Genomic DNA, 27,994 nt, shown 5'->3' with positions numbered 1-27,994 from the left:
GCGGTTAATTGATTTCTCCATTACTTTAGAAAGAGTAGAAGTAATTGCAATGGGACGATAACTGGATGGGAGGGATTTGTCACCCTTTTTAGGAACTGGCTGGATATGAGCAAATTTCCAAGCAGAAGGAAAAACACCTTTGGAATAAGAAAGTGAAAAAAGGCGGCAAAGAATAGGAGTAAGTTCAGGAGCACAGGTTTTGAGAAGAAGTGCAGAAATACCATCAGGACCTGGAGCTTTCTTAGCATCAAGATTCATCAAAATCCTTCTGATATCCTTTTGACGGAAGACCACAGGAGGCATTGAATGAAGCGTGTTAGGAATGGTGGGAGGTGTTTTACAAAGATCATTAATACATGAGCTCGAAGAAAAATGGGATGCTAGCAGGTCAGCTTTATCCTTGGCTGAAGTGACAACAGAACCATCTGGTTTGGACAGAGGTGGGAGCAGAGATGGGTAAAAGTTGCGGCCAATAGCTTTGGCAAGAGACCAGAATGCTCGGCTACCATTAGGGCAAGAAGCAAGTTTTCTACTCTTAGCCTGTTTAAACTCTAGTTTGGACTGATTAATAACTGCTTTACAATTGTTGCGAGCTTTGGTGTAGGCAGAAAATGAAACTGAAGAATTAGAAACAAGCCAATTACCATTTGCAACGTTCTTCTCTTGGACAGCCTTAGCACATTTATTGGAAAATCAAGGTTTAGATAAAGGACGAGATTTTAAAGTGGAGTGTGGGATAAAGGATTCCATTCCTGCAAGAATAATTTCACTGACACGATCTGAGCAAACGTTGACATCAGAAGTTTTGAAACAGTAATCAGACCAAGGAAAAGAAGAAAAGAAGTCTCGCAGGTCATCCCATTTTGCATTCTTGTAATGCCAAACAATACGAGGTTCGGAATAGCCATGAGATAAAGGTTTCATTGGAGAAGAGACAATCACCAAGTTGTGATCTGAAGTGCCTAAAGGACCTCTCACTTCAACCTTGTACTTAGAAGGGTTGTTTGTGAGAAAAAGATCAAGCGTATTGGCTGTATGATTAGGATTGTCCGGTATTCTTGTAGGTAAATGAACAATCTGTGCTAGGTAATTAGTAATTGCAAAAGCCTCAGCATCTCGACCTGCTGGGTCGGTGTGACTAGAAAACGGAAGCCAGCTGGAGTTGTGAACGTTAAAATCACCAAGGAAAATTACCTCACTGTTAGGAAAGTTGGACTGGAGAAAGTCAAGTTGCAAAGAGAGGAAGTCAAAGAGCTCCAAGTGATTAGTGGAGTTGGGAGAACGGTAGAGACAACAGATGAATTTTACACAATGAGGTAGAGAGATTTTAAGCCAGAGAAGATCAAAGAGAGGAGATTCCAAATTGCCAAATCTCTGACAGGGAATATCAGAACGAACATATGCACAAGTATCACCTTTCAGGCGAAAGGAATCATACAGCGAATAATTTGGGCATCTGAGATGAGCAGTAGTTGAATCAACTGATAACTGAGATTCAGTCAGAAAAAGTACATGGGGTTTGGAAGACTGCAAGTGGAAATGGACATCGTTGAGATTAGAATTGAGACCACGTATATTTGTGAAATGAATTAGGAAGTCCTTGGGAGGTTTAGATCTTTTCGCAGATAAGCTTGCTCTATTATTTAGACAATTCATGGTGTATTCAATAGTAAGAAAAAGTGGGTGGGACATGCTGTATGAAGTAATGAAATTTTTGGATATGGCGTACATGTGGTAAGAATATACCCAGATCCTTGACATAACGTGGCCTCGACAATGCTCCCCGCATACACACTACTCGGACTCCCTCCAGTCACTATCTGGCAGAGTAGAGGTAGCAAGATTATACACTAGCTGATCCGGAAGCTTCCTATAGAGTTACCAATAGGTTCAGTCCGGTGTACTAACTAGCAGCCGGCCTGCGAACACCGTTTTAGAGCTATACCCTCGAATTGTAAGGAATATTGGATCTCGCCACGACATTCATCATAACCTCAAAAATCATCAATCATACTGCATGATGGAAGAGATAGGGAAGGGTTGGCCGGAACTTAGCTCTAGAGACTAAACATGGGTTCCACCACTTCAAGCCTCCAATAAGCAAAGTGGTGGTATTTCACCGGTTGATGAGAGTCATCTACCACCTAGTTCTGCCTGGTAACATAGAGGGGCGGCGTTCCTCCATGTGGTGTGGGCGCCACACCTCGACCCCTGCTTACGTTGGTTCACACCTGGGTGGTCACCCACCATGTACTTGTGCATGAAGGTTATACCCAGGATTACTAACAGTCCCACCATCGTGAAGGTGCAAGCAGAGGATTTGGCTGTCATAGACCGTCCAGACTTTGCCGAAATTGGGTCCACTTTGACTTGAGTGTGACCCGAATATCAGTTTCATCAGCGTTTTTGACTCCCAGGTAGCAAGAACAGCTTGTCTGGCATATCTGAGAAAATGTCTGTGACAACCTCAAGGACCAAAGAGATATGGCAACATGACTGGGACACCACAACAAAAGGGGCCATCACAAAACGATTCCTTCCATCCATAAGTTCAACTCACCCAGAACCTCCACCCTGGTTTTCGCCTGGCCTCCGTGTGACCTTTATCATCACCGGCCATGGATCCTTCCAACAAAAACTGACCGCCATGGGAATTGAGAATGATCCACGTTGCCACCGCGGCGAAGAGGAGTCCTGGGGGCACCTCATGTATGAGTGCCCCAGCTACGACAACATTAGGCTTAAATTCCTCACCACAATACAGAGAAACCCTCGCAATCAAGAATCCACTCTGCTACTCGAGGAAGATACCTATAAGGCATTAACCACCTACGCACAAGAAACATTTGCACTTAGGCGAGCTAAGATTGCAGAACTCAGAGCCCAAGAACTAAACCGGACCAGCGTGGGATAACTCTCCATTCCCCCGGAAAAAAGCAGACATAATCATGCAAACCCAAATAGGGTAGGATCTATTGCAGGCACCATCCAAGGTGCGGGATGCTGGCACTCCTCGGAGTGCGGGATTTAAGTCATCGCAAACCCGAAATGGGTAGGATATACTGCTGGCACCGATCTAGGTGCGGGATTGCTGGCACTGACCTCAGTGCGGGATCTACAGGCACTATGCCATTGGCAATTACACAAGGGCGCCTGTCCCCTGTAACTTTTAAACCCACACTCTTTCCTATTCTTCGCCTAAATTAGGGTGGATTTATTCTCCCCTGTCAACCCACTCAAATTCATTCCCCCTCTAATCCTCTCTTCTTCTATGCTCCTCTCTCTCTCTTTTTTTTTTTTTCCTTTACTTATTTTATTTTATTATTTTATTTATTTTTATTTATTTTATTTTATTATTATTTTTATTTATTTTTTTTTTAATCTATTACTTTATTTTTATTTATTTATTTTTTAATCTATTACTTTATTTTTATTTATTATTTTATTTTATTTTATTTTTTTATTTTATTTTATTTTTTTTTTTTTTTGGTCTCCGTCAGGAAGCTTAGGGAACCCTGGCAGAGGCCAGCCAGAGTATAATGGGCAGCCTGGCTCACCTCCCAGTGGTGGTGGCGGGCAACGTAGGGTTCCCTTAGGGGCCTTGCGGCTAAGCAGCCAGAGACAGAACAGACCACAGCACAACTCTGTCGCAAACCAGACACTACACTTTTTCTGGCTTTTACAGAGATTCTGTAAATTCTTCACAAAGTACCATGGTGCAGATGTGGGAAACCACCGGTGGCGCCTTTAACAAAACACTATGCCACTATGTAGTGTACAGCATGTCTGGCACGACGATTCCTTACACCCCTTTCATCTCCAAAGGGTTCAGTTACTGCTCCCCCAAGATCATCCTGCACGTGTGGCTTTTGTGCAGTGGTTTCTCCAAGAAAGTGTTCAAGACTTGAATTTTCCAGCCTATGTTTTGTTCACGGATGAGGCTTATTTCACTCGGGAAGGCTTATTCAATCAGCACAATGCTCGTGTGTGGGCTCACGACAACCCACACGATGTGCACCCCCACGCAACACAACATCGCTTTGAAATAAATGTGTGGGCAGGTAAGGTCAGTGACTGCTTAGTCGGCCCATACCTGTTACCATCCCGCATGAACTCCACTAAATATCGGATCTTTCTCGAACAAGTTCTACCAGGGTTACTTGATGATGTTCCAGCAAATGTGAGACGCAACATTTGATTTCAACATGACAGGGCGCCTGCCCATTATGGAAGGTGTGTTCGTGACCATTTGAACAGGCGTTTTGGACGTTGATGGATTGGCCATGGTGGACCCATTGCCTGGCCCTCCACGCTCACCTGATTTATTGAGCCTTGATTTCTTTCTGTGAGGGGGCCCCCTCAAATCTATAGTGTATGAATTGCCTGCAGAGACGGAAATGGATCTCGTAGCGAGACTCATCTGCGCTGCTGCTACTGACAAGGAAACTCCAGGTGTGTTCAACCGTGTCCGCCAATCCATGCTGCGTCGATGTCACGCACGCATCGCGTCTCATGGTGGAACCTACGAGCATCTGTTGTAACATCATGAAATGCATCCTTGTACTCCATTGTTAATACAGTGGATTCCAGTTATTTAGGACCACTGGTTAATCAGGGCAGCCATTTATTTGCGGCAAATCTTAAAAAAAAGAAACCAATCGAGAAAATAGTCAGGGTTTACTTCGCTTATTTGGGACAGCATGCCGTTTAATCAGGGCAGGAGACCGCAGCACTGGAGATTACCCTACGATTGTCTCCGACAGTACCACGTGGTTCGGTTGAAATTCTGGAGGTCATAACCATAATACAATAAAAACAATTAGCAGTCACCTGTTTATTGGGCAATTTCACTGTTAGTGAAATCTATCATAAACGGACAGTAAACTCGATCTTATTGAATTTGCGATAATACCGACAGTTGGAATTCTGTGGGTTATTGTGGTGAAATGAGTTTACACTTCCATGGAATCTTCAATCATATAAAAAAAATAATTTTCAGAATCTTCTCTTCATTCCTATTTTTAAAGCTTTGTAACTCGTTACTCCGTTCTCACTTGCACGTATTATGTTACTTGCAATTTGTGTGTGCCGTGTTCTTTGTTATTGATCGCTTATCTTTTTACTGTTTTAAATTTTAACCCCCCGCCCACAAATGTCAGTGAACAGAAATGTCAACTAGTTCGTGTGTACATATTACAGTACGTATTAATTATTCCGATTATCACGTATATTCTTCCGATTTTCACGTATCATTTAATTTTTTAATTGATAAGTAAGGTAATAAAGGGTAAATTTGTGCTTAATATATCTTTGCTTTTATAGCCTGTGGATAATATTCCTCCTATTTGCTCTAATTAGAATCGCTGTTTAATAGAATTAAAATTCAATTCACAAACGTGATCACAATGACCGGCGCTTACTACACAGTGTATAGTGAACGGTACTTTACTATGGTGAGTTTGTCGTAACGTGATTTGATTGTACAGTGAACCAACTGTAAAGGGGGGGGGGGTTACATTGTATTTTTTAACTATTTACATGAAACTTCGGATAATTGGGGCAGCCGCTTAATCGGGACAAAATGCACTAGTCCCGATGTGTCCAAAATAACCGGAATGGACTGTATTATGTCAAATAAATGTTTGCCACTAATTAGTCTTGTGTCATTTCTACTTCTTGTGCCTCTGCTACTACTTTCCCATGACGTTTCCGGTTATGGGTTCCTATGCAATTCACATTCCTTTAGATGTTACCTACCTCCCCTAAACATTTGTACCAATATTTTTGAGACACCCTATAGAAATAGAGGGGGCCAGTAAATCAGAATGTCTCATAAGGGAAAATTTTAACTTTCCAGATGTTGATTGGAATTTGTGGGTTAGTCATTCACACACTAGCCAAGACTTTTGTGGATTTCTTGGATTGCTCTTTTCTACAGCAGCATGTTAGAAAGGCAACAAGAGGAAGCAATACTCTTGATCTGGCTAACAGCAGTGATTCTTCATGCATTAAGAATCTGCAGGTGAAAGACCCACTGGGTGGCAGCGATCACAGTGTACTAATGTGGAATTTAATTAAAGACAACTACTGTCAACAGTAAGGGGAAAGGCTTTTGCTTATGTAAGGGTGACTACAGTGGTCTCAGACAATTTTTAAAATCTGTGCAGTGGGACCAACTAATAATGCTACCAACTGCAAATTCAAAATGGAAAGTATTCAGAGAAGTAATCAAAGAAGCTACTAAGCTTTTCATACCAACAAGGAAATACTGTTCAAGATATAGACCTAAATGGAGGTCTTTTCTTCTCTTCCTACTGAGATGTGGCAGAGAAGAAAAGTGCATGGGATACATCTAAATAATCAGGTGATACAAAAGCCATAAATTAGTCTGTAATCAAGTCACAAAGGAGGTTAGGCAAGCTAATGCAGATTATGAGAAGTCTCTGGCAAAGAATGCAAAGAAAAATAGCAACAACTTCAATGCTTATATTAACAGTAGAAAAAAGGGGTTGAATCACATTGGGCCACGATGTCTATGGGTTTACTGTGATGTAAACCTGCTCAGGTTTACAGAAAAATTGAAGTATTTTGCTTCTACATTCACACATGAGGAATTCTTTAGGGAAGGGTATGCCAGAAATTTATCAAACTCTAATGAGGAGCTAAATGACTTTGTGATAACTGAAAGGAAAGTGGAGGAGAAATTGTTGAAGATGGACATAAAAAAAAGGCACCTAGAGTGGATGGAACTATCCAATTAATTAAGGGAGACAACAAAGGAGGTAAGCAAACCCTTAGCCATAATTATAAGAGTATCCTTGGATTCAGGGAGGTCCCTACAGACTGAAGATATGCAAATGTATCCCCAATTCATAAAGGGGAATCAAAAGGCAATGTGAGTAATTACACACCTGTTAACTTAACATCTATTCCACGGAAGATAATGAAATCACTGATTAGCCTTCTGATGGCCACGTCAAAAATATAATGCGAACGACCAGGTGAGGTCATTAAGTGACCCCAGAAATAAATATTTTTTATTTACTAAGTATATGAAATAAAACGCAATATAAAGCTACATAAATGTTTATTAATAGAAATAACAAATTAAATCAAACAGAGTTGCTAAGTTAAATACTGGTAATGAATAGTTCTGTAACATTAATTAGTTTTGGTAGATATGCATTTCACTGAATTGAAATTAGTTGTTCTGGTTATTGCATGATTGGCATATTGTTGACTTTATTACAGTGGCATGGTTCCTGCAAACAAACCTATTACGCTTACTGCATTTTTTTCATGGTTTTTGTATCAAGGTTCCATGATTTTGTATCATGGGGCATGCAGTACAGCGACTGTGTTTCACACCAGTTCCAGGTGTTTTATTTTACCCACATGGTTCCTGTTTTTCCTCAGAATTCTCAGTTTCCAAAATCACACTAATAGCATTTTTAATATATTTGGGTAGCCGTTCTTGAGGACACGCAGCTATTAGCAGTTTTACCAAATTAATTCCCAATTCTTCAAAGAATAAGCGTCTTCTAAAAGTTTTGCCTCTTTTGTAATCTTCGTATTTCTTTGTTTACAGAACAAATCCATTGATTGCTGCCAAATTCAGAATTTGGAAAAATATCACCAATGGCCAATGCTTAGTGTTACGGGAGCATGTATATTATCCTAACATGCAATCCAAAGTTTCTATAGCCCCTTTGCATTTATTGTAGTCTAGTATCACTTGGGGTTTTAAATCAGCTGTTTCATCTGATATATTCAAATCGAAGTGCTGAGTTGATAGTAAGACTATGCTCCTATTTTTTTTTAGGAACATAGGAAATTATCATAGCATCCTTAGTAAATACAGCATTAGTGAAATTCTTGAGGAACCTCTCTTCAAGTGAGCCGCATAGTTCCGTTTAGTGTTACACCTTGCTTCAATAATTCTTGTGCAAGAGCAAGAGATGTAAAGCGGTTATCGGTGGTAACTTCATAACCTGATGACAAACCTGCTACCAAATCTAATTCTACTCTCTTGCACTGTTCCTTTTCAGGTGTGCCATCTATCATTCCAGTATAAATTTGCACATTCCAGCAATAAGAATATTCTACATTACATAAGGTTCATATCTTTATCCCATACCTGGCCAGTTTGGATTTCATATAAACACGAAATGGACACCAGCCACGGAATGGGACAAGCTGCTCATCAATGCATAAGTCACCACCAGGAATATGCGCTTTTTTTACAATTCAAAACAAATGTGGAATATACCCTCAATTACTGCTAACTTACTCTCTTCTCGCTGTTGTGGCCGAGTCTTTATATTGTCAAATCTAATGAATCTGAGCAAATCCTTCATTCTAGTGCGTGACATGGTTTCAGAAAAAAATCACACGTTGCAATACAGGATTTCTGTGGCCCCATAATTCTAGAATGGGTTTCTGACATGCTTTGAGTGAAACAGCAATAATCATCGGGCCTATGAATGCTTTCATTTCTACGCAACTTACTTCCTTCCATTCATCACCTTTCAGAGAGATAGCTTTATGATGGGTTTCTTGAATAAGTATATCCAAAATTTTATCAGTTATGAATAAGTTGAATACTTCATGGGTGTCATCATCTTCTCACTATAGCTTGTAAGTACAGGTTTTTTGTTCAATATGTTTGTTGCAAGATGTCTCCTTGGAGATAGTTGGATTTTTGACCGCCGAGGGCCATCTTTAGTCAAAACTGTATTTGCAGAATTATTATTTTTGCTGCCATTGTCATATAATTCATTACCAGCATGTGCAGAATTATCGCTTTCACCATCTTCGTCAGATGAATCGCTTTTTTGTTGCCTTTGTGTGAATGTCTTCCAGTAACACATTTTCATCTTCAGACAATTCCAGTTCATCAGGAGTATCCTCAAACTCTTTGTTTACTAACTTTTCAAGTTCGGCTTCAGTGAGATATTTAAGCGACATCGTCTAGCTAATGACTGCTGAAATCAAACATGCAAGAATATTATAATAATAATAATAATATTCTTTAATAAATTAACTGGTATACATTTCTGATTCCCTGCACAGATAACCAGAGGAATCTTACAAAACATTCACTATACAAGTTACCAATCACAAAAATACAAAGTTCAGCTGCAAATTAACCATTAAAGACAAAATATCTGAGCAGGGAATTAATCTTAATAAAAACAAGGCTACAAATTAAGCATAATATAAAATGAAATCGGCATACTAGGACCGGCACTTGCAAACCTTTCCTTTACATACAGTAAGATAGCCCAAGATGTCATCTTGATATGACTTGTCAATCAACCATAGGTCCAAGTCAATGTTGAGCGAGTTGAGTGTCCAAAGTCACATTTGGAAAGTGTCTATTGAAATTCTGTAGCCTCTGGAGCCTTGAGCACAAAGGCTCCAGAGGCCTGCGAATATGTCTTCCTGGCAAACGCCAACCAACCGTGTTCCAGATGTTCATATGATCATGCTTAGATGAACACAGATGAAGGAATGCTTTTATTTTCCGCACGTGGGCTCTGTGGACTGCGGGCGTGTATTGCAGGTTGGAGCATAGTACAGATTTGGATGTCGTGTAGATTTAGTGAGACCACCTGTTGGCCCACTTCAGCACCCAGAATTCTAGACCCCATAGTTTCTTGAGGCTGGTGGGAGGTGCGGCCGACCAAACTTCCACGGCATAGGAGATCACACTACTGAAATACGTTTCGAGGTATTTCCTGATTATTTGTTTATTATGAGTTCTGCATAAATCTATTTTCATTCCTGAGAAGGCTCACAAGGCTTTGGAATGCTGGGCTTGGATTTGTTGTTTAAAAGTCAGATTTGCGTCTAGGATTACTCCTAGAAACTTGACACGGTCTGTGGGAGTCAGAACCTTTTCTGCTAATTCCAGAAGAAAGGTATCAGCGGATGTCATTGCGACTTGGAGAAAAGATGAGAGGGCGTGACTTCTGGGAATTAACTGAAAGGCCAAAAAATTTGGCATATTGGCAGAAAGTATTAAGGTAGTTGTTTAAAGTTTCTGAGAAGGTTTGTCTTTCTTGTGGATCAACAACCTGGCGTTTGCATGGCAAGTAACACACAATATCATCAGCATACGACAAGAACACTGGAACTTGATCCATAAGTGGAATGAATATTGCAGCGAATAGCAGAGCTGTGAGAGAGAGCTACCTTGTGGGATTCCTACTCCTGCACTTTTAGTTTGTGCTGTTATTAGCATTAGCAAGAGCACATGATGCAAGCTTATATAGCATCAGACAAAAAAAAAAAAACCCCTTATTTCACCAATCCCCTTGCACCAAATGTTTATCAAGTTCTGTCTTGAATCTATTTAATCTATCAACTTCTACGACAGATGGAAGTTTGTTCCAACAATCAACCACAGGCTGGCCAAAGGCAAACTTCCGCACATCTATCCTACAATCGTCTTTCCTCAATTTGAATTCATGCCCTCTCAGGTGATTATTCTGAGCAAGAATCCCATCAACACTGAGCATGGTCAAACCATTCAAAGCTTTATACACCTCAATCAGATCACCTCGCGGACATTGTAATTTGCAAAACTTAAGCCTTTCTTCGTAAGAGCAACCCTTTGTTCTGTTCACTAATCTTGTTGCCCTTCTCTGTACTTGTTCCAACAGTTCTACATCCTTCTTAAAATGAGGCCTCCATACCTGTATACAGTACTCAAGGTGTGGCCTGACCACTGCCTTATACAAGGGGATAATCACCTCCTTATCCAGGCTAGAAAAATTCCTGTATATCATTGACAAGACACTATGAGCTACTCTTGCAGACCATCTGCACTGCTCAAAAAACTTCATATCTGCCTGCATAATTACTCCCAGGTCCTTTTCATTCTCTACCACTGTCAGTGTGGTACCACAGAGTTGATATGTTACTCTGGGATTACTGCTTCCCATATGTAGTACTTTACATTTGTCAATGTTAAACTTCATTTGTCACCTCTCAGCCCATCTGCTCAACTTTTCTAGATCCTGTTGCAGCAGTGTACTGTCATTAGTGTCATTAACAACCCTGTCAACGTTTGTATCATCTGCAAACTTGGACATTAAGCCTGATATACCATCATCAATATCATTTATAAATACAGAAAACAACAATGGACAAAACACTGAACCCTGAGGGACTCCACTAATAACATTAGTCCACGAAGAGCAGTGTCCATTGATTACCACTCTCTGTCTTCTCCCACTTAACCATCCCTTTATCCACAGCAGCAATTTGCCTCCAATGCCACACTGCTCCAATTTGTGTAGCAGTCTTCCATGTGCAACAGTATCAAAGGCCTTTCTAAGATCCAAATATATGATATCAAAGTTATTCTTTGAATCCAGTTCCTTTGTGACTACATCATAGTATCCAATCAAATTAGTTTTGATCCTTTGTCCTCCTTTGTGGATTGGGGTCACATTTGCACATCTCCAGTCCATGGGTATCTCCCCTGAGTCCAGGAAAGCTCTTATAATTATGTCGAAGGGTTTGCTTACTTCCTTTGCTGTCTCCTTTAATACAAAGGGTACTAGGAAAGTTTTGCAATACAGCTTTGTTTATTTAATTTTTTCAAAGTAATTTCCTCTACATTCAATACACCTCTCCATCCTCCGAAACCAATCTTTAAACCAGTTCTGCCAAGTTTCACTAGGGAGTACAGCACACTCATTGTCCCAAGCCCGTAGAAGGTCCTCATCACTGGAAAACCGCCTCCCTTTTAGCTTCATTTTCACATGCGGGAACAGTGCAAAGTCGCAGGGAGCAAGGTCTGGCCTGCAGGGAGGGTGCTCGAGAAGTTTCAGTCCTGTCGTGGTCAAATATTCGGTGCAGGCTTTGGCACAGTTAGCTGGAGCATTATCGTGATGGAGGTACCAGGTGTCCATTCTTGACTTTGGCCGCAGGTTCTTCATAGATCCAATGACTTTAGGCAGGCATTGTTCAGTATACCACTTAGCTGTGACTGTCTTCTGCGTGTCCAAAACGACACGTTCCACAATTCCACTCGATTTGAAAAATACAGCTATCATTTTCTTCTTTACAGATCGGGATTTTCTGACAATTACGGGTGCGTCGTCATCATCAAAGACCCAAACTTTGTTTTGAGCCTTGGTCGGCAGATCGTAATAGTACAGCCAAGTCTCGTCTCCTGTCACGATGTTGTTCACATACCGAGATTGTCCCTTATCAAACTTTTTTAACATCTCCCGGCACCAAGTCACACGTCGTGTCATCTGCTCTTCAGTCAGTTGATGCGGCACCCAGAGAGAACAAAGTTTCTTCACGTGCAAATGATCTTGCAGAATCGAATGAATTGCTGGTGCATTTAGGCCCAAAGTATCCTCTATCTGTTGGTAGGTCACTTGCCTGTTTTCGTCAAGCATTTTCCTCACAGCAGTAACGTTTTCCTCCGTAACTGACGTTCGTGGCCTTCCCGGCCTCTCAGAATCCTCCAGAGTGAAATTTCCCCTTTGGAATTCTCTATACCACCTGAATATCGTTGTACGATGTGGACAATCATCATCTAGTGCAAGAGTCATTTCTTCTAAGCACTGGTCTATGGTTAAACCACGCACGAAATTATACCACAAAACTGTCCTTATCTTATTTCGTGACCACGATGCCATCACAAGCACTTTACACTCTCACTACTAATGAATAACTGAGCCCATCGACTTGGCGCGGCGGCTACTATGCACGTATGAACATGTCTCAACATGCAGCAACAAGCAGCTTCCTGTGATTCATTGTTGCGTCATATTGCAAAACTTTCCTAGTACCCTTTGTATAACTGGATAGATTCCATCCACCCCCAGGTGCCTTTCTTATATTTATCTTCAACAATTTCTCCTCCACTTTACTCTCAGTTATTACAAGATTATCTAGCTTACTGCCAGAGTTGAATACACCTCTGGCATTCCCCCTCCCTGAATAACTCCTCATGTGTGAATGTAGATGTAAAATATTCATGTAGTTTGTTAGCTACCTGAGCAGGTTCATCAACAGTTGAACCATCGATATCAAGTGGACCAATCTGATTCATCCCCTTCCTTCTAGAGTTTACATAAGTAAAGAACTCTTTGCTATTTTTCTTTGCATCCTTTGCCAAAGATTTCTCATAATCTGCCTTCGCCTGCCTAACCTCCTTTGTAACTTGATTACAGACCAGCTTATATCTATCATAGGCTTCTGTTTCACATGTTAATTTATACGTATCCCATGCATTTTTCTTCTCTGTCACATGTCTGATTAGTTCATCTGACATCCATTTAGGCCTAAATTTTGAACAATATTTCTTTGTTGTTATGAAAAGCCTAGTAGCTTCCAAGATTAATTCTTTGAATGCTTCCCATTTTGAATTTGCTGTTGGTAACATCAAGAGTAGGTTCCACTGTATAGAATTTAAATGATGTCTCAGACCACCGTAGTCACCTTTACGAAAGCAAAAACCCTTCCCTTTACCCTTGATGGTAGTTAACTCTTTGAACTTCAGCACACTGTGATCACTGCCACCTAGTGGTTCCTTTATCTGCAGATTCTTGATGAATGAAGAATCACTACTGATAATCAGATCAAGAGTATTACTTCCTCTAGTTGCCTCCCGAACATGCCCCTGTAGATAACAATCATCCAATAAATCAACAAAAGCCTTGCTAGTGTGTGAGTGACCAACGCACAAAAATCCAGTCAATCTCTGGGAAATTAAAATCCTCCATTATAAGACACTCTGATTTACTGGCCCACTATTTCTCTGCACAATTGTTCATTATACTCATCAGATTCATTTGGCCTATAACACACACCTACTCTCATTTTTACTTTCTCAGTGTTAGGGCACACCAAACAGACTCAACATTGCATTGTCCACCAACATCAATTGGATGCACTTCCTTAGATTTTATGTGTTTCTTAACTAACAGCATAACCCCTCCTCCCTTCCTGTCCTGTCTATCCTTTTCTGTACACATTTTACTCCCGAAATTCCAGTTCTGCACTGCTTATGTGTGTGTGACACCATGTCTCTGATATCCCAACAATATCTGTCTTTGATGTCTTGACTAGCACTTCAAGCTCATCGAATTTATTACATGTGAAGTGAAGCATTCTCCTACATAAAAGACTTTTGAGGAGCTTGAGTGTATTGCCAGATATCCCATAGAAACTATTAAGTAATGCAAAGAGGGGTGTGATTTGGACTGAGTCAAATGCAGATTTATGTCCAGAAAAATGGTGTGTAGGTCCTTATTGTCATCCCAGGCGTGAGGTATTTTCTGCGATAAGGACTGTAGACAGGTTATAGTAGATCTATTCGGCATGGCATAATAGGTACGATCTGACCTATACGCAAAGACTGCGAGTGCAATATCATTATAGATGCACTTCTCAAGGCATTTCAGGAAGGGAGAGGTGATTGATAATGGCCTGAAATCCGCAGCTGTTTTCGCATGAGACTTTTTTTTGGAACTGCCACAACTCTGTAAGTCAACCAGCTTACAGATGCCTGTCCCTGTTTGAGTATTTTGTTGTAGAGGTGGGTGAGCTCTCTGCTGATGAAATAGGAAGCAATTTTGATGCTAAAAAGAGGTACTGTGTCAGCCCCTATGGTGAACTTGTCAGGTAGTGAGTGCGTTATTTTCATTAGCTGTTCTTTGGAAATTTCGATGTTACTGATAGCTGAAGAAACGTTGAGCGCTGCATTCAAAAGATATACTTCAGACACTCTGTAATCTCTCTTTAAATGCAGCACATGGTCACACGATTCCTGGACATCCAAAGCTATGGGGGGTGCAGGTATGACGTTGACCATACACGTTATGCTGTGAGCAACAAAGCAAACATGTCGTGACATGCCCTAACATGCTTTCAAGTGTGCTTTGATCAGCACAAATGAATAACTGCACTCTACAATGGTTAACAATGTTATAACTGGTCCTTGAGGTTGTCACAGACATTCTCTCAGATATGCCAGACAAGCTGTACTTGCTACCTAGGAGTCTAAAACGCTGATGGAACTGATATTCGGGTGACACTCAGAAAAGTCAAGTGGACCCAATTTCGGCGAAGTCTGGACGGTTTCTGACAGCCAAATCCTCTGCTTGCACCTTCATGATGGTGGGACTGTTAGTAATCCTGGGTATAACCTCCATGCACAAGTACATGGTGAGTGACAACCCAGGTGTGAACCAACGTAAGCAGGGGTCGAGGTGTGGCGCCCACACCACATGGAGGAATGCCGCCCCTCTATGTTACCAGGCAGTACTAGGTGGTAGATGACTCTCATCAACCAGTGCAATACCACCACTTTGCTTATTGGAGGCTTGAAGTGGTGGAACCCATGTTTAGTCTCTAGAGCTAAGTTCCGGTCAGCCCATCCCTATCTCTTCCATCATGCAGTATGATTGATGACTTTTGAGGTTATGATGAACATCGTGGCAAGATCCAATATTCCTTACATTTCGAAGGTACAGCTCTAAAACGGTGTTCGCAGGGCCGGCCGCTAGTTAGTACACCAGACTGAACCTATTGGTAACTCTCTAGAAAGCTTCCAGATCAGCTAGTGTATAATCTTGCTACCTCTACTCTGCCAGATAGTGACTGGAGAGAGTCCGAGTAGTGTGTATGCGGGAAGCATTATCGAGGCCACGTTATCTCAATGATCTGGGTATATTCTTACCATGTGTATGCCATATCCAAAAATTTCATTACTTCATACAGCATGTCCCACCCACTTTTTCTTACTATTGAATACACTATGAATTGTCAAACTAATAGAGCAAGCTTATCTGTGAAAAGATCTAAACCTCCCAAGCACTTCCTAATTCATTTCACAAATATACGTGGTCTCAATTCCAATCTCAACGATGTCCATTTCCACTTGCAGTCTTCCAAACCCCATGTACTTTTTCTGACTGAACCTCAGTTATCAGTTGATTCAACTACTGCTCATCTCAGATGCCCAAATTATTCGCTGTATCACCTCAAAGGTGGTACTTTTGCATATGTCCATTCTGATATTCCCTGTCAGAGACTTGGCAATTTGGAATCTCCTCTCTTTGATCTTCTCTGGCTTAAAATCTCTCTACCTCATTGTGTCAAATTCATCTGTTGTCTCTACCGTTCTCCGAACTCCACTAATCACTTGGAGCTCTCTGACTTTCTCTCTTTGCAACTTGACTTTCTCAAGTCCAACTTTCCTAACAGTGAGGTAATTTTCCTTGGTGATTTAATGTTCACTACTCCAGCTGGCTTCCATTTTCTAGTCACACCGACCCAGCTGGTCGAGATGCTGAGGCTTTTGCAATTACTAATGACCTTGCACAGATTGTTCATTTACCTACAAGAATACCGGAATCGATCCTAATCATACAGCCAATACGCTTGATCTTTTTCTCACAAACAACCCTTCTAAGTACACGGTCAAAGTGAGAGGTCCTTTAGGCACTTCAGATCACAACTTGGTGATTGTCTCTTCTCCAATGGAACCTTTATCTCATAGCTATTCCCAAACTCATGTTGTTTGGCATTACAAGAATGCAAAATGGGATGACCTGCGAGACTTCTTTTCTTCTTTTCCTTGGTCAGATTACTGTTTCAAAACTTCTGATGTCAACGTTTGCTCAGATCGTGTCAGTGAAATTATTCTTGCAGGAATGGAATCCTTTATCCCACACTCCACTTTAAAATCTCGTCCTTTATCTAAACCTTGGTTTTCCAATAAATTTGCTAAGGCTGTTCAAGAGAAGAATGTTGCATATGGTAATTGGCTTGTTTCTAATTCTTCAGTTTCATTTTCTGCGTACACCAAAGCTCGCAACAATTGAAAAGCAGTTATTAATCAGTTCAAACTAGATTTTTAACAGGCTAAGAGTAGAAAACTTGCTTCTTGCCCTAATGGTAGCCGAGCATTCTGGTCTCTTGCCAAAGCTATTGGCCGCAACTTTTGCCCATCTCTGTTCCCACCTCTGTCCAAACCAGATGGTTCTGTTGCGACTTCAGCCAAGGATAAAGCTGACCTGCTAGCATCCCATTTTTCTTCCAACTCATGTATTAATGATCTTGGTAAAACACCTCCCATCATTCCCAACACGCTCCATTCAATGGTTCCTGTGGTCTTCCGTCAAAAGGATGTCAGAATGATTTTGATTTATCTTGATGCTAAGAAAGCTCCAGGTCCTGATGGTATTTCTCCACTTGTTCTCAAAACCTGTGCTCCTGAACTTACTCCTATTCTTTGCCACCATTTTTCACTTTCTTATTCCAAAGGTGTTTTTCCTTCTGCTTGGAAATTTGCTCATATCCTGCCAGTTCCTGAAAAAGGGTGACAAATCCCTCCCATCCAATTATCATCCCATTGCAATTACTTCTACTCTTTCTAAAGTAATGGAGAAATCAATTAACCGCCAACTCTTAAACTACCTAGAAACCTTCCGCCTGATCAATGATCACCAGTATGGATTCCGTCAGAGTCGATCCACTGGTGACATTCTGGCTTATGTTACCCATTTATGGACTAATTCAATGGAAAGGTTCGGTGAAACACAAGTAGTTGCTCTTGACATCTCAATAACTTTTGATCATGTTTGGCATAAAGGTCTTCTAAACAAGCTTCCATCTTATGGTTTGCCAACTGTTTTTAGTAATTGGTTATCTAGTTTTCTCTCTGATCGCTCACTGAGGGTGATGGTAGATGGCTCTCTGTCTTCTATCTTCTCCACTAATGCCGGTGTCCCCCAAGGTTCAGTTCTTTCCCCCACTCTTTACCTCTTGTATATTAATGCCCTTCTTCCATTGACTGGAAATCCTATCCATAGTTTTGCCGATGATAGCACATTGCATTCCACTTTCCATTTTGAGAAACCTTGTCCTGCTCAATCAGCTTCAAGTTCTTAAAAATCTGCTACCAATTCCTTAAATGCCGATCTTCAGATAATTCTCCAGTGGGGCAAAGATAAATTAGTTGATTTCAACCCTTCTAAAACTCAGTCTTGTCTTACATCTCGCAAAAAAGGATTCTTCTGCTCCTATGCTTATCTTTAGTGACACTCCAATTTCTAGGCAAAATGATATATCTCTTTTGGGGATTACCCTGACTTCTAATCTCTCTTGGCACAAGCACATTACAAATATTGCTTCCTCTGCATCTAAAAAACTTGGTTTTCTCTTTCGCTCTCGGTGTTACTTTTCTTCCAAACAGCTGCTCACTCTGTATAAATCACAAATCCGCCCTGCCATGGAATATTGTTCCCCATCTGGGGTGGTGCCCCCAAAACCTCTCTCAGGCTTCTTGATTCCATTCAAAAGAGGGCAATTAGGTTAATTAATGATTCATCTCTAACAGAGTCTCTCCACTCGCTGTCTCATAGACGTACTGTTTCTGCTGCATGCCTCTTCTACAGATACTTCCATGGGCACTGTTCTTCTGAATTGGCTTCTATAATTCCTGCTCTCTCTTTCAAAACAGTCTGAACACGTGCCGCCACCAGCCAGCAATCATTTACTGTCCAACTCCAAACTTACAGAACCAACTTTTCATCTTCCTCATTTATTCATTCAACTGCCGTTTTCTGGAACAACCTTCCTTCATACATATTTCCTGAAAATTATAGTCTACAGAAGTTCAAGTCCAATGTCAACAAATATCTTCTTTCGTCTTCTCAACCTCCAACCCAAGCACGGTACTAAGTACTATAGGTTCTAATACCTTTCGTGTTTGGGGTTTACATAAAAAAAAAATAATAATAACATTGACGGCCATGTGGGGTCACTAGGTGATCCCAATCAAGAAATAATTTTTTCTAAGTTAGGTATTTAAGTTTTTTAAGCAATTACCCCATAGAGATCTGGAAAAAAAGTGAGAAACTCGGCTAAAAAATAACAAAGCTTCTAAGACATTAATTGAGAAAAATATTGTAAAAGAGTAGCGATGGGGCACATAGTGATCTCACGTGGTCACTGAAAGGTTAAAGAAGTAATGCAGGACCATCTGGACAGGCATATAATTATACTGCAATCACAGCATGCATTTGTTAAGGGGCAGTCTTGTCTAACCAACTTAACAGGTTACTATGATGCAGTGACCAAGGAACTAGATGCAAAAATAATTCTGACAACATACAATTGGAGTTCGGGAGGGCATTTGATACTGTTGCACACAAAAAACTGCTGTACAAATTGGAGCAATGTGGCATTAAGGGCAAGTTACTGCTATGGATAAAGTATGGATGGTTAAGTGGAAGAAGACAGAGCAGTTATCTATGGACACTGCTCTTCATGGACTAATGACATTAGTGGAGTTCCTCAGGGTTCAGTGCTGGCCCCATTGTTGTTTTCAATATCATTAAATAAACAGAAAACAACAATGGACCCTGTATGAACCACTAATAACTGGACTCTGATTATGAGAAGTTTTCAGCTAAGAGTATAAAGAAAAGCAGCAAACACATTCTTTGTGAATGTTAATGCAAATTAAAAGAAAGGGATGAATCACATGATCCTCTACAGCTGCAAACAAAACAAATATTTGGTATCTACATTCACTATTGATGAATGTTTTTATGCATGAGGATAGCATAAGTATATCTAATTCTTGGATGTTAGATTTAGATATACTCAGTGATTTTGCGATAACAAAGAGGAAGAGAAATTGCTGAAGCTAAAAAACTAAATAACCAGTGGCACATTATACCTTCATGGGGCCCAAGACAAAATGGAATTTGGGGACCCCGCCTCAGACCAGTCTTGGACATTCACTCAAGACTGGTTGATACGATCATGGCTATCTTCTCCCTGCTACTGTACTACGTTAAGCATAAAGGTACCAGCAGTGCCAGTTACATACAAGGCAATCTTTATTTTTTCAATGAACTCAACTATTTAAGGAATATAAAATTTCATCAAAATCAATAAAACTATTTTTGTAAAACAAACATAATTTTCAAATTAATCTTCAATTTCATTGTTCTTGACAGGTAGAAAGTTCAGTTTCCGATAAAAAAAAAAAAATCACTTAAAAAATATTAGTAGAAAACAGCAACGAGTTTTCGAAACAGTGATTTGGGGGCCCCTCATATCAGGGGCCTAAATGTCTTTTTTGCCTATAGGATAATGTGCCACTGAAAGCAACAGCAATATAGGTAAGCAAACCTTTAGCCATCAAGAGAGGTCCCTACAAACAGGAGATATGCAATTCACAAAAGGTGGATCAAAGGGCAAAGTGAATGATTACAGATGTGCAGGTTGACTTCTGTGCCAAGTAAAATAACGGAATCAGTGGCTGAAAAAATAATGTACAATCAATTTGATGGAATGCAGTTATATGGCAATTACAGCACAGATTTTTTAAGGGAAGACCTTGCCTAGCCAGTCTAATTAGTCACTATGAGATAGTCACAAAAGAACTGGATGTAAAAAATAATTGCAGCATCACATACAGTATACTCTCAAAGTCCTACTTATAGTGCTATCCCATTTTTAGTGATCTTTTCTTCTGGTTCCATGATCAGTCCTATAAAGTGTGTGTGGGGGGAGATCCTGCTTATAAGCTTTCCCACAGTCTTTTGGGCTGCACCCACCCTTCAAAGGTGCTACAAAGGGAGTTTACTGTATTCAGATTTCAATAAGGCTTTTAATACTGTTTCAAATAAACAACTGCTAGACAAACTGGAACAGCGTGGCACTGGGGGACATACTGTTCCAGTTACTGCTATGGATAAAAGGATGGCTGAGTGGTAGGGGCCAGAGAGTAAGCATTACTTGGTCATTGTTCTTCATGGAGCAATGTTATTAGTAGAGGTCCATTACTGTTTTCAATGATTAGCCATAATACTGAAGAAAGTATATACAAGTTTAATGAATATATCTTTATAAATACAGGGTGGTCCAAAAGCAACGCCTTTTTTATTTTTATACTTGAAATGTTTATTTCAAATAACTTCTTAATGTTCAGCTTTTTTCTGTTATTATTAATTTTTTTGTTTCTAATTTTCTGTTTCAGATTTAAAATATATTTTTATTCAAGATTACCTTAAATGAATATAGATTATCATTTAACAAAGAGTGGCAGCAGTTAAACATTATTACCAGAACAACAATAATGTAACTAAAGCTGCTCTTTTGATAGCAGAAAAATTTAATATTTGGCAAGTTCAAAGTTGTAATATTATAAGACTGGTCAGCAAATTTGAAGTTGTAATATTATAACACTGGTCAGCAAATTTGAAGAAACCCAAAGTGTAAATGATGCAAAAAATTCAGGAAGGGCAGTTTCAGCAACAATGGCAGAAAAGTTACATGAATTAAGACAATCACTGGTGCGAACTCCTCAAAAATCCAGTCGATGTGTATAAGCAGAGTTGGGTATTAGCAAAAGTAGTGTTCTTTGACTCATTAGGATTAGTAGAGGCATATGATGCAAGAAAGCAAGCTTATGCAGCATCAGCCAAAAAAAAAAACACACTCTCCCATTTCACCCCTCCGTTCGTTCCAAATACCTGTCCAGCTCAGCCCATTTAGGCTATCAACTTCCACAACAAAGGATGGAAGTCTGTTCCACCAACAAACTACCCGCTGGCTAAAGGCAAACTTCCACACATCTATCCTACATCTGTCTTTCCTCAATTTGAATTTATGCCCTCTCAGGTGATTATTCTGAGCAAGAGGAAGAATCCTATCAGCATTGAGCATGCTCAAACCATTCAAGACTTTATACACCTCAATCAGACACCTCGCAAGTGCCTAGTCTCCAGACACTGTAATCTGCAAAACTTAAGCCTTTCTTCGTAAGAGCAACCTTTTGTTCCACTCACTAACCTTGTTGCCCTTCTCTGTACTTGTTCCAACAGCTCTACACCCTTCTTAAAATGAGGCCTCCAGATCTATATACAGTACTCAAGGTGTGGCCTGACCATTGCTTATACAAGTGGATAATTACCGCTTTATCCCTGCTAGAAATATTCCTGTATATCATTGACAAGACACCATGGGCTACTCTTGCAAACCGTCTGCACTGCTCAGAAAACTTCATATCTGCCTGCACAATTACCCCAGGTCCTTTTCGTTCTCTACCATTGTCAGTGTAGTACCACAGAGTTGATACGTTACTCTGGGGTTACTGCTTCCCATATATAGTACTTTACATTTGTCAAATGTTAAACTTCATTTGTCACCTGTCAGGCCATCCGCTCAATTTTTCTAGATCCTGTTGCAGCAGCGCACTGTCATTAGTGTCCTTAACAACCCTGCCAACCTTCGTATCATCTGCAAACTTGGACATTAAGCTTGATATACCATCATCAATATCATTTATAAATACAGAAAACAACAATGGACCCAATACTGAACCCTGAGGGACTCCACTAATAACATTAGTCCACGATGAGCAGTGTCCATTGATTACCACTCTGTCTTCTCCCACTCTTGTTCTCTTAAAAGAGACCAAGATGAAGCCCTTGCATTTCTTGGATGCTACAAAGGTTGCATAATGGTGATAAAGACAGACAGACGGAATTTTGCAAAATTTTCTTGAACAAAGTTTGCTGATAAGATAAGGTGGTTGGACTCATTTGGAAGAGAATGGGTTTTTGATGCCAATAAGGAAGAACAGTGTCTCTATACAAGTACAGTTTGCTGATAAGATAAGGTGGTTGGACTCATTTGGAAGAGAATGGGTTTTTGATGCCAATAAGGAAGAACAGTGTCTCTATACAAGTACAGGATGGTCATAATTAAAGTATCCCTATTCAGAGCTCTCTGTAGCTCTAAGTAATAAGCAGAATGCCACCAAAATTAGTAAGTAAACTATTCAAGACACGGGGAGAAGGATCGCGTGAAAAAAAAAATTTAGTTCCAAAATCTGCCAATAAGGGATAATATGGTGCTGTACAAGAATAGAGGAACAACATGACAAAGTACCAACAAATAAATAACTAATACAAACCTTAACGAAATTACAAATTTCTATTGCGTTGTTCGCAAAAAAAAAAAACAGAAAGAAACTAAATTGCACTAAGGTTTTAAATCCAAACTAGAAAAGAAGACACTTAAGAGAGCAGAAAATTTGCATAAAGCTGAGTTAATTTAATTTTCCTAGCAGCAGAGAGCTATAAGGGCACAGCGCGAACATTGCAAGCATATTCTGTAAGTTTACTGTTAACAATGCATCTCACTCTGCCCGATCGCACTTTAATTGCGAAGTTCTTCTATGATCATGGATGCAATGCAGCAGCCGCCCTGCGTGAAATTAGACACTGTAAGAACATACGTCAAGGTCCTTTATCAGCTGTGGCAGTTAGGAGGATGATTAACAAATTTGAGGAAACTGGGTCCTTTGTTGTTAAACTTGGAAGAGGAAGGAAGACTGTTTCACTTCAGGTAGCAGAGCAAGTTGCAATGGCTATCGTCGACCGACCCACGGATACAGCTACTGGAACTAGTAGCAGTGGACAGGGAGTAGCAAGGCAATTGGATGTCCCATATTTCACTGTGTAGAAAATTCTTCAGAAACTAATCCACTATTATCCATACAAGATCAGTCACCAGCAGCAGCTGCAAAGAGATGATCCTGAAAAACTAATGGCATTTGCACTAATGTTTTTGGCCAGAATGGAAATGGATGATGCCTTGCCATGGAACATTCTTTGGGGAGATGAGGCCTATTTTTATCTCGATGTCAACACTCAAAACTGCCAAATATGGGCTTCAAAAGTACCACCACTCAGCAAATCCCATTGCACTTGCCGAAAATCACAGTCTGGTGTGGTGTGACATCCTAGGGCCATAGTTTTTCGAGGAAATGCACCCAGCAGGAGCAGCCACCTGTTCCATTACAACACAAAGATCAAAGATATGATAACATGCTGAGCAGATTCATTATTCCTCAAATGCAGCCAGAAGGATGCCTGGATGAGACAATTTTTATGCAAGATGGGGCTCCTCCTCATATCGCATGACCAGTAACAGCAGCTTCTCTGGCATCACTTTACTGCATAAAGAGCCATTAGCCATTTGTTTCCCATTGCATGGCCACCACGTTCACCTGACCTTACACCGTGCAACAATTTTTGGCTGTGGGGTAACCTCAAGGCCAATGGCTATAGAGGAAGTGTCTAACCTGGCTGACTTAAAAGGACAATGTAACACAGCATGCGCAGATCATTACTCCAGAGGTGTTGCATTCTGCAGTCGAGCACACTGTGCATTGAATGCAATTTCTGGTCCAGAATAATGGTAATTACATCAAAAACCAACTTCCCCATCAGCGAAATCATCGACCACTAGGAGTAAACTGTTTGTGAGTTTGGAACTGTGAAACCATTTTCCTCTGGCAATTTAGATCAATTTTTTTCTATTTTTTTTGAAGAGTGCAAATAAAAATTTGTAATTTCATTAAGGTTTGTCTTAGTTATTTATTTGTTGGTACTTTTTCATGTCATTCCTCTTGTACAGAGCCATGGTAACCCCTATCGGCAGATTTTGGAACTAAATTTTTTTTTCAAGGTTCCTTCTCCCCATGCCTTGAATAGTTTACTTACTAATTTTAGTGGCTTTCCGCTTATTACTTAGAACTACAGAGAGCTCTGAATAGGGATACTTTAATTATGGCCACCTTATATTTATAAAAAAAGGCATGCAGCAGAAACTAAATGTCTATGAGACAAAGTGAACATGCTGTAAGAGATAGGTGATATGGCAGATTAGAGGTAGCAAGATTATACACTAGCTGATCCGGAAGCCTCCTAGAGAGTTACCAATAGGTTCGGTCCAGTGTACTAACTAGCAGCCGGCCTGCGAACACATGTAAATACATATATATACATTCAGATAAGTATTTTACTGGCAATTTTATGTAGAAAAAATTTAAAGTAATTTTTTAAAATAATGTTCCGTCTTTTTTGTTTCGTTTGTTGTCATTTTTTTTTGCTACTAAATCTGAAGTTCCTTAACAATATCACTTTGACCATATTGGACTCTTCATTTTTTTTTTGCCCATTTTAGTGCTGTTTCTTTTCATTGACATTTTACTGTAAAAAACTGAGAAAAATAATAAATTGCACAGTTTCGGGCTGATATTATTCTTACCAAATCTAGAGCTAAATTAAACATGAAATGAAGGGAACAATATCAATTCACAGAAGCAAATGACTAACCTTATCACCCATGGTTTCCAAATCCAACACTTTATACTCTCATAACATAATAAACATTTGTCTCAAATACTATGATTAATAAAATAAAATCAGCCTTTCAAAATTATTCCAGACAACTGACTTCCAAATAACAGAAGTTCTACTGTATTGTACACCTTTATAGACTAATTTTGAAGTCAAACTGCAAAATGGTTATAAAGAAATAATGAATATGCCAAAGAGTGTCAACAAATGTTTTAAGAATGCATTTTACCCTCAAATAATTATCATTGATTCAAAAGTCTAAAAATGCCCAAATAATCAGAATATGTGCCTGATGAGTACTTGTTTAAAATTAAACTAAAAAGAAGCTTGCTTGTTTTTTTTTTTTTAGAAATGATGTTTTATTGATAAAATGATAAAATATCACCACTAGTAACTTGAAGTGTTTTGTAACTAGGTATTACAGTTATGAAAATAAAAGTAGATGTAAGGAGAGCAACTTTTTTGCCGTCTAGTTTCATGTCTGAGCATTGTCCCCTTTCAGCCTGGGATTGCCACATACATTTTGAAAACCCCCAATGAGCAAAGAAACAAGTGCAGGTATACCACCAAAAGTATACTTGCACGTGTTTGACCTAATATTAACTTTGAGAAAGGGACCTCAAGGGCTCTCTGCATCTATGTGTTTTGTTCAGAATGCTTTCAATAGTATCAGTAAGTTGTCGGCAGAGGCTAGTTTTCGAAAGTGAATTAATTATTATGTCAGAGCTGTAAAAAAAAAAAAAAAAAAAATCACTGGCCTTTCAACAAGGCATGCATAAGTTTAAACAATTTGTGAACAACTCAGAGCAACCTACTATGCAGTCACGTAAAATGCATTAATATAAGTATTGCTTAATACTACAAAAAAAAACTGTCATCTCACCTGAGCTATCAACATCATCTGAACCCGACCCATCTGATGATTCAGAATCTTCGTTGCTCGATTTCTCACTATCTGGCGTATCCTGATCAACTTCTTCACCATCGCTCTCGTTTGTTTCATCCTTGATTACGGGCATTTTAACTCTTTTTTTTTTTTTTTTTTTAACCAATATCTACTCCCCTCTAAACCATTCTGAAATTGTATAATTAAATGGTTTCATTTGTAAGATATATTAATTCGAAAGTCACTTTATCCACAGCAATGAATACTTGTTAACTTTTAAGAACAAAATTTTAATTACAAATTTTCTTCGCATTTATGCTATGTATCGGAAGCAACAGGTTTATACACTGAGCAAAGTTGTCATTATCAATTAAGTACGTATTAAGTTAATTCAGCAAGTTTTCTTCACATAACTTCAGTACACAAAAACAACACGAATGTACAAAATTAACAGTATACAAAATCCAAGATCAGACACTCATTAGAGAAAATTATCGACAGGCGGCGCCTGGTTGAGACTATGATTGAATTCAATGAAATAGACTCCAGAATCCTTGTAAGGAAGTCATTGCACACAATTGATACGCAAGAAAACTTACTAATACCATGTTAACAAACCAAAGCTATATTGCATTATTAGCCCATAAACTTCCGCGAGATTTTACAAACAAGGTTAATACGCTTCAATCTGAAGCGCGCAGTCTTTGAATAACATTTCAGATATTAAAACCCCCCCTACCGGCAACTAAACAAACATGAGGTACACTTTATTTTAAAAATAAACGCTACAAGCGAAACTACGTGCTGTATTACCTAATATTTCATCTAATATTAAAATACTGTATTAGATCTAATATTAAAATAATAAAACTAATTAATAAAATTAATAATAAAATAAATTTAAATTTAAAAAAATTAAAATAAAAAGAGAAATGAAATTTTTAATTTAAAAAAATTAAAATTAAACATTAATTAAAATAAAAATTAATAATAAAATTAAAACTAATATTAAAAGGGCGGATCACATCTCATTCTTCCCTACCGGTCATGGATCGTTCCGAGCAACTGCATGCCCTAGATCTCACCGATTCTGCATCTTATAATGGATCCCAAACCCAACTTACAGGATCACTTAAATGTGACTATACATTTTCTGAATGGAATCAAACAAACAAACTTCCGACAGGATACTGATGAAATGCTGTGACAACGAAGATTGGAGTCACCTCGTGTATGACTGCCTTCTTTATAATTTATCTACATGTCTCCTTTTTACCAGAACTAGAAATTTACCCCACAGGCAAGAACATCTCTACATAACAGACGAAACTCACTGGAAAGCCTTCACTACTTTTGCTCAGTCAGTATTTGAAATCCATCAAGCCCACCTACAGCAAGCTATACAGCGTACCCCATCTTATAATGGATCCCAAACCCAACTTACAGGATGTTAAATGTGACTGTACATTTTCTAAATGGAATCAAACAAACTTCCGACAGGATACTGATAATTACCCCGCAACAACAGAAATCTCTATCTATATTCATACAAGGAAATACTCTTATAAACACACCAACCAAGATGAACTACACTACGCGGAAACAAGAACTCCAAACGACTCTCGACCTTCGATAATCTATGTGCCTCCACTCATCACCTGATACTTCGAGATGACCCCAATCTCCAGATCAGCGAGGGACACTGCTCACTGCCCACAAATTCCACTTGGCTGAGGAAGATTTAATTGCTGATATTGGGTTCTTGCCTAGTATGGAATCCACTCACCTGCTAAAATTTGGTTTTCCAATAAATGTGCTAAGGCTACTCATTCGAGGTGCGGGATAATATCTGCTTACCCTACCAAGGAAGGATCTTTTACCTGAAAACTCCTCCAGGGGTGGG

The 27,994-nt window shown here is 39.5% G+C and overlaps 1 protein-coding gene across 3 annotated transcripts in view; it reads right to left on the bottom strand.

The window, feature by feature from the left end:
• The window catches only part of Brms1 (breast cancer metastasis-suppressor 1-like protein), a 279,251-nt gene extending 253,017 nt beyond the window's left edge, over positions 1-26,234 (bottom strand). For all 3 annotated transcript variants that reach the window (XM_090375460.1, XM_090375459.1, XM_090375461.1), the window contains exon 1: positions 26,089-26,234. In XM_090375460.1, coding sequence (XP_090231586.1) covers positions 26,089-26,224 — 136 coding nt within the window. In that variant the 5' untranslated portion in view covers positions 26,225-26,234. The remainder of the gene's footprint in view (positions 1-26,088) is intronic.
• Between the last annotated feature and the right edge of the window lie 1,760 nt (positions 26,235-27,994).

The sequence above is a fragment of the Mastigoproctus giganteus genome, chromosome 6 (genome assembly GCF_048544385.1).
Source record: "Mastigoproctus giganteus isolate SK-2022 chromosome 6, ASM4854438v1, whole genome shotgun sequence".
Taxonomy (NCBI): Eukaryota; Metazoa; Arthropoda; class Arachnida; order Uropygi; family Thelyphonidae; genus Mastigoproctus; species Mastigoproctus giganteus.
The sequence above is the reverse complement of the archived record's forward strand: the minus strand, read 5'-3'. Positions and strand labels throughout refer to the sequence as shown.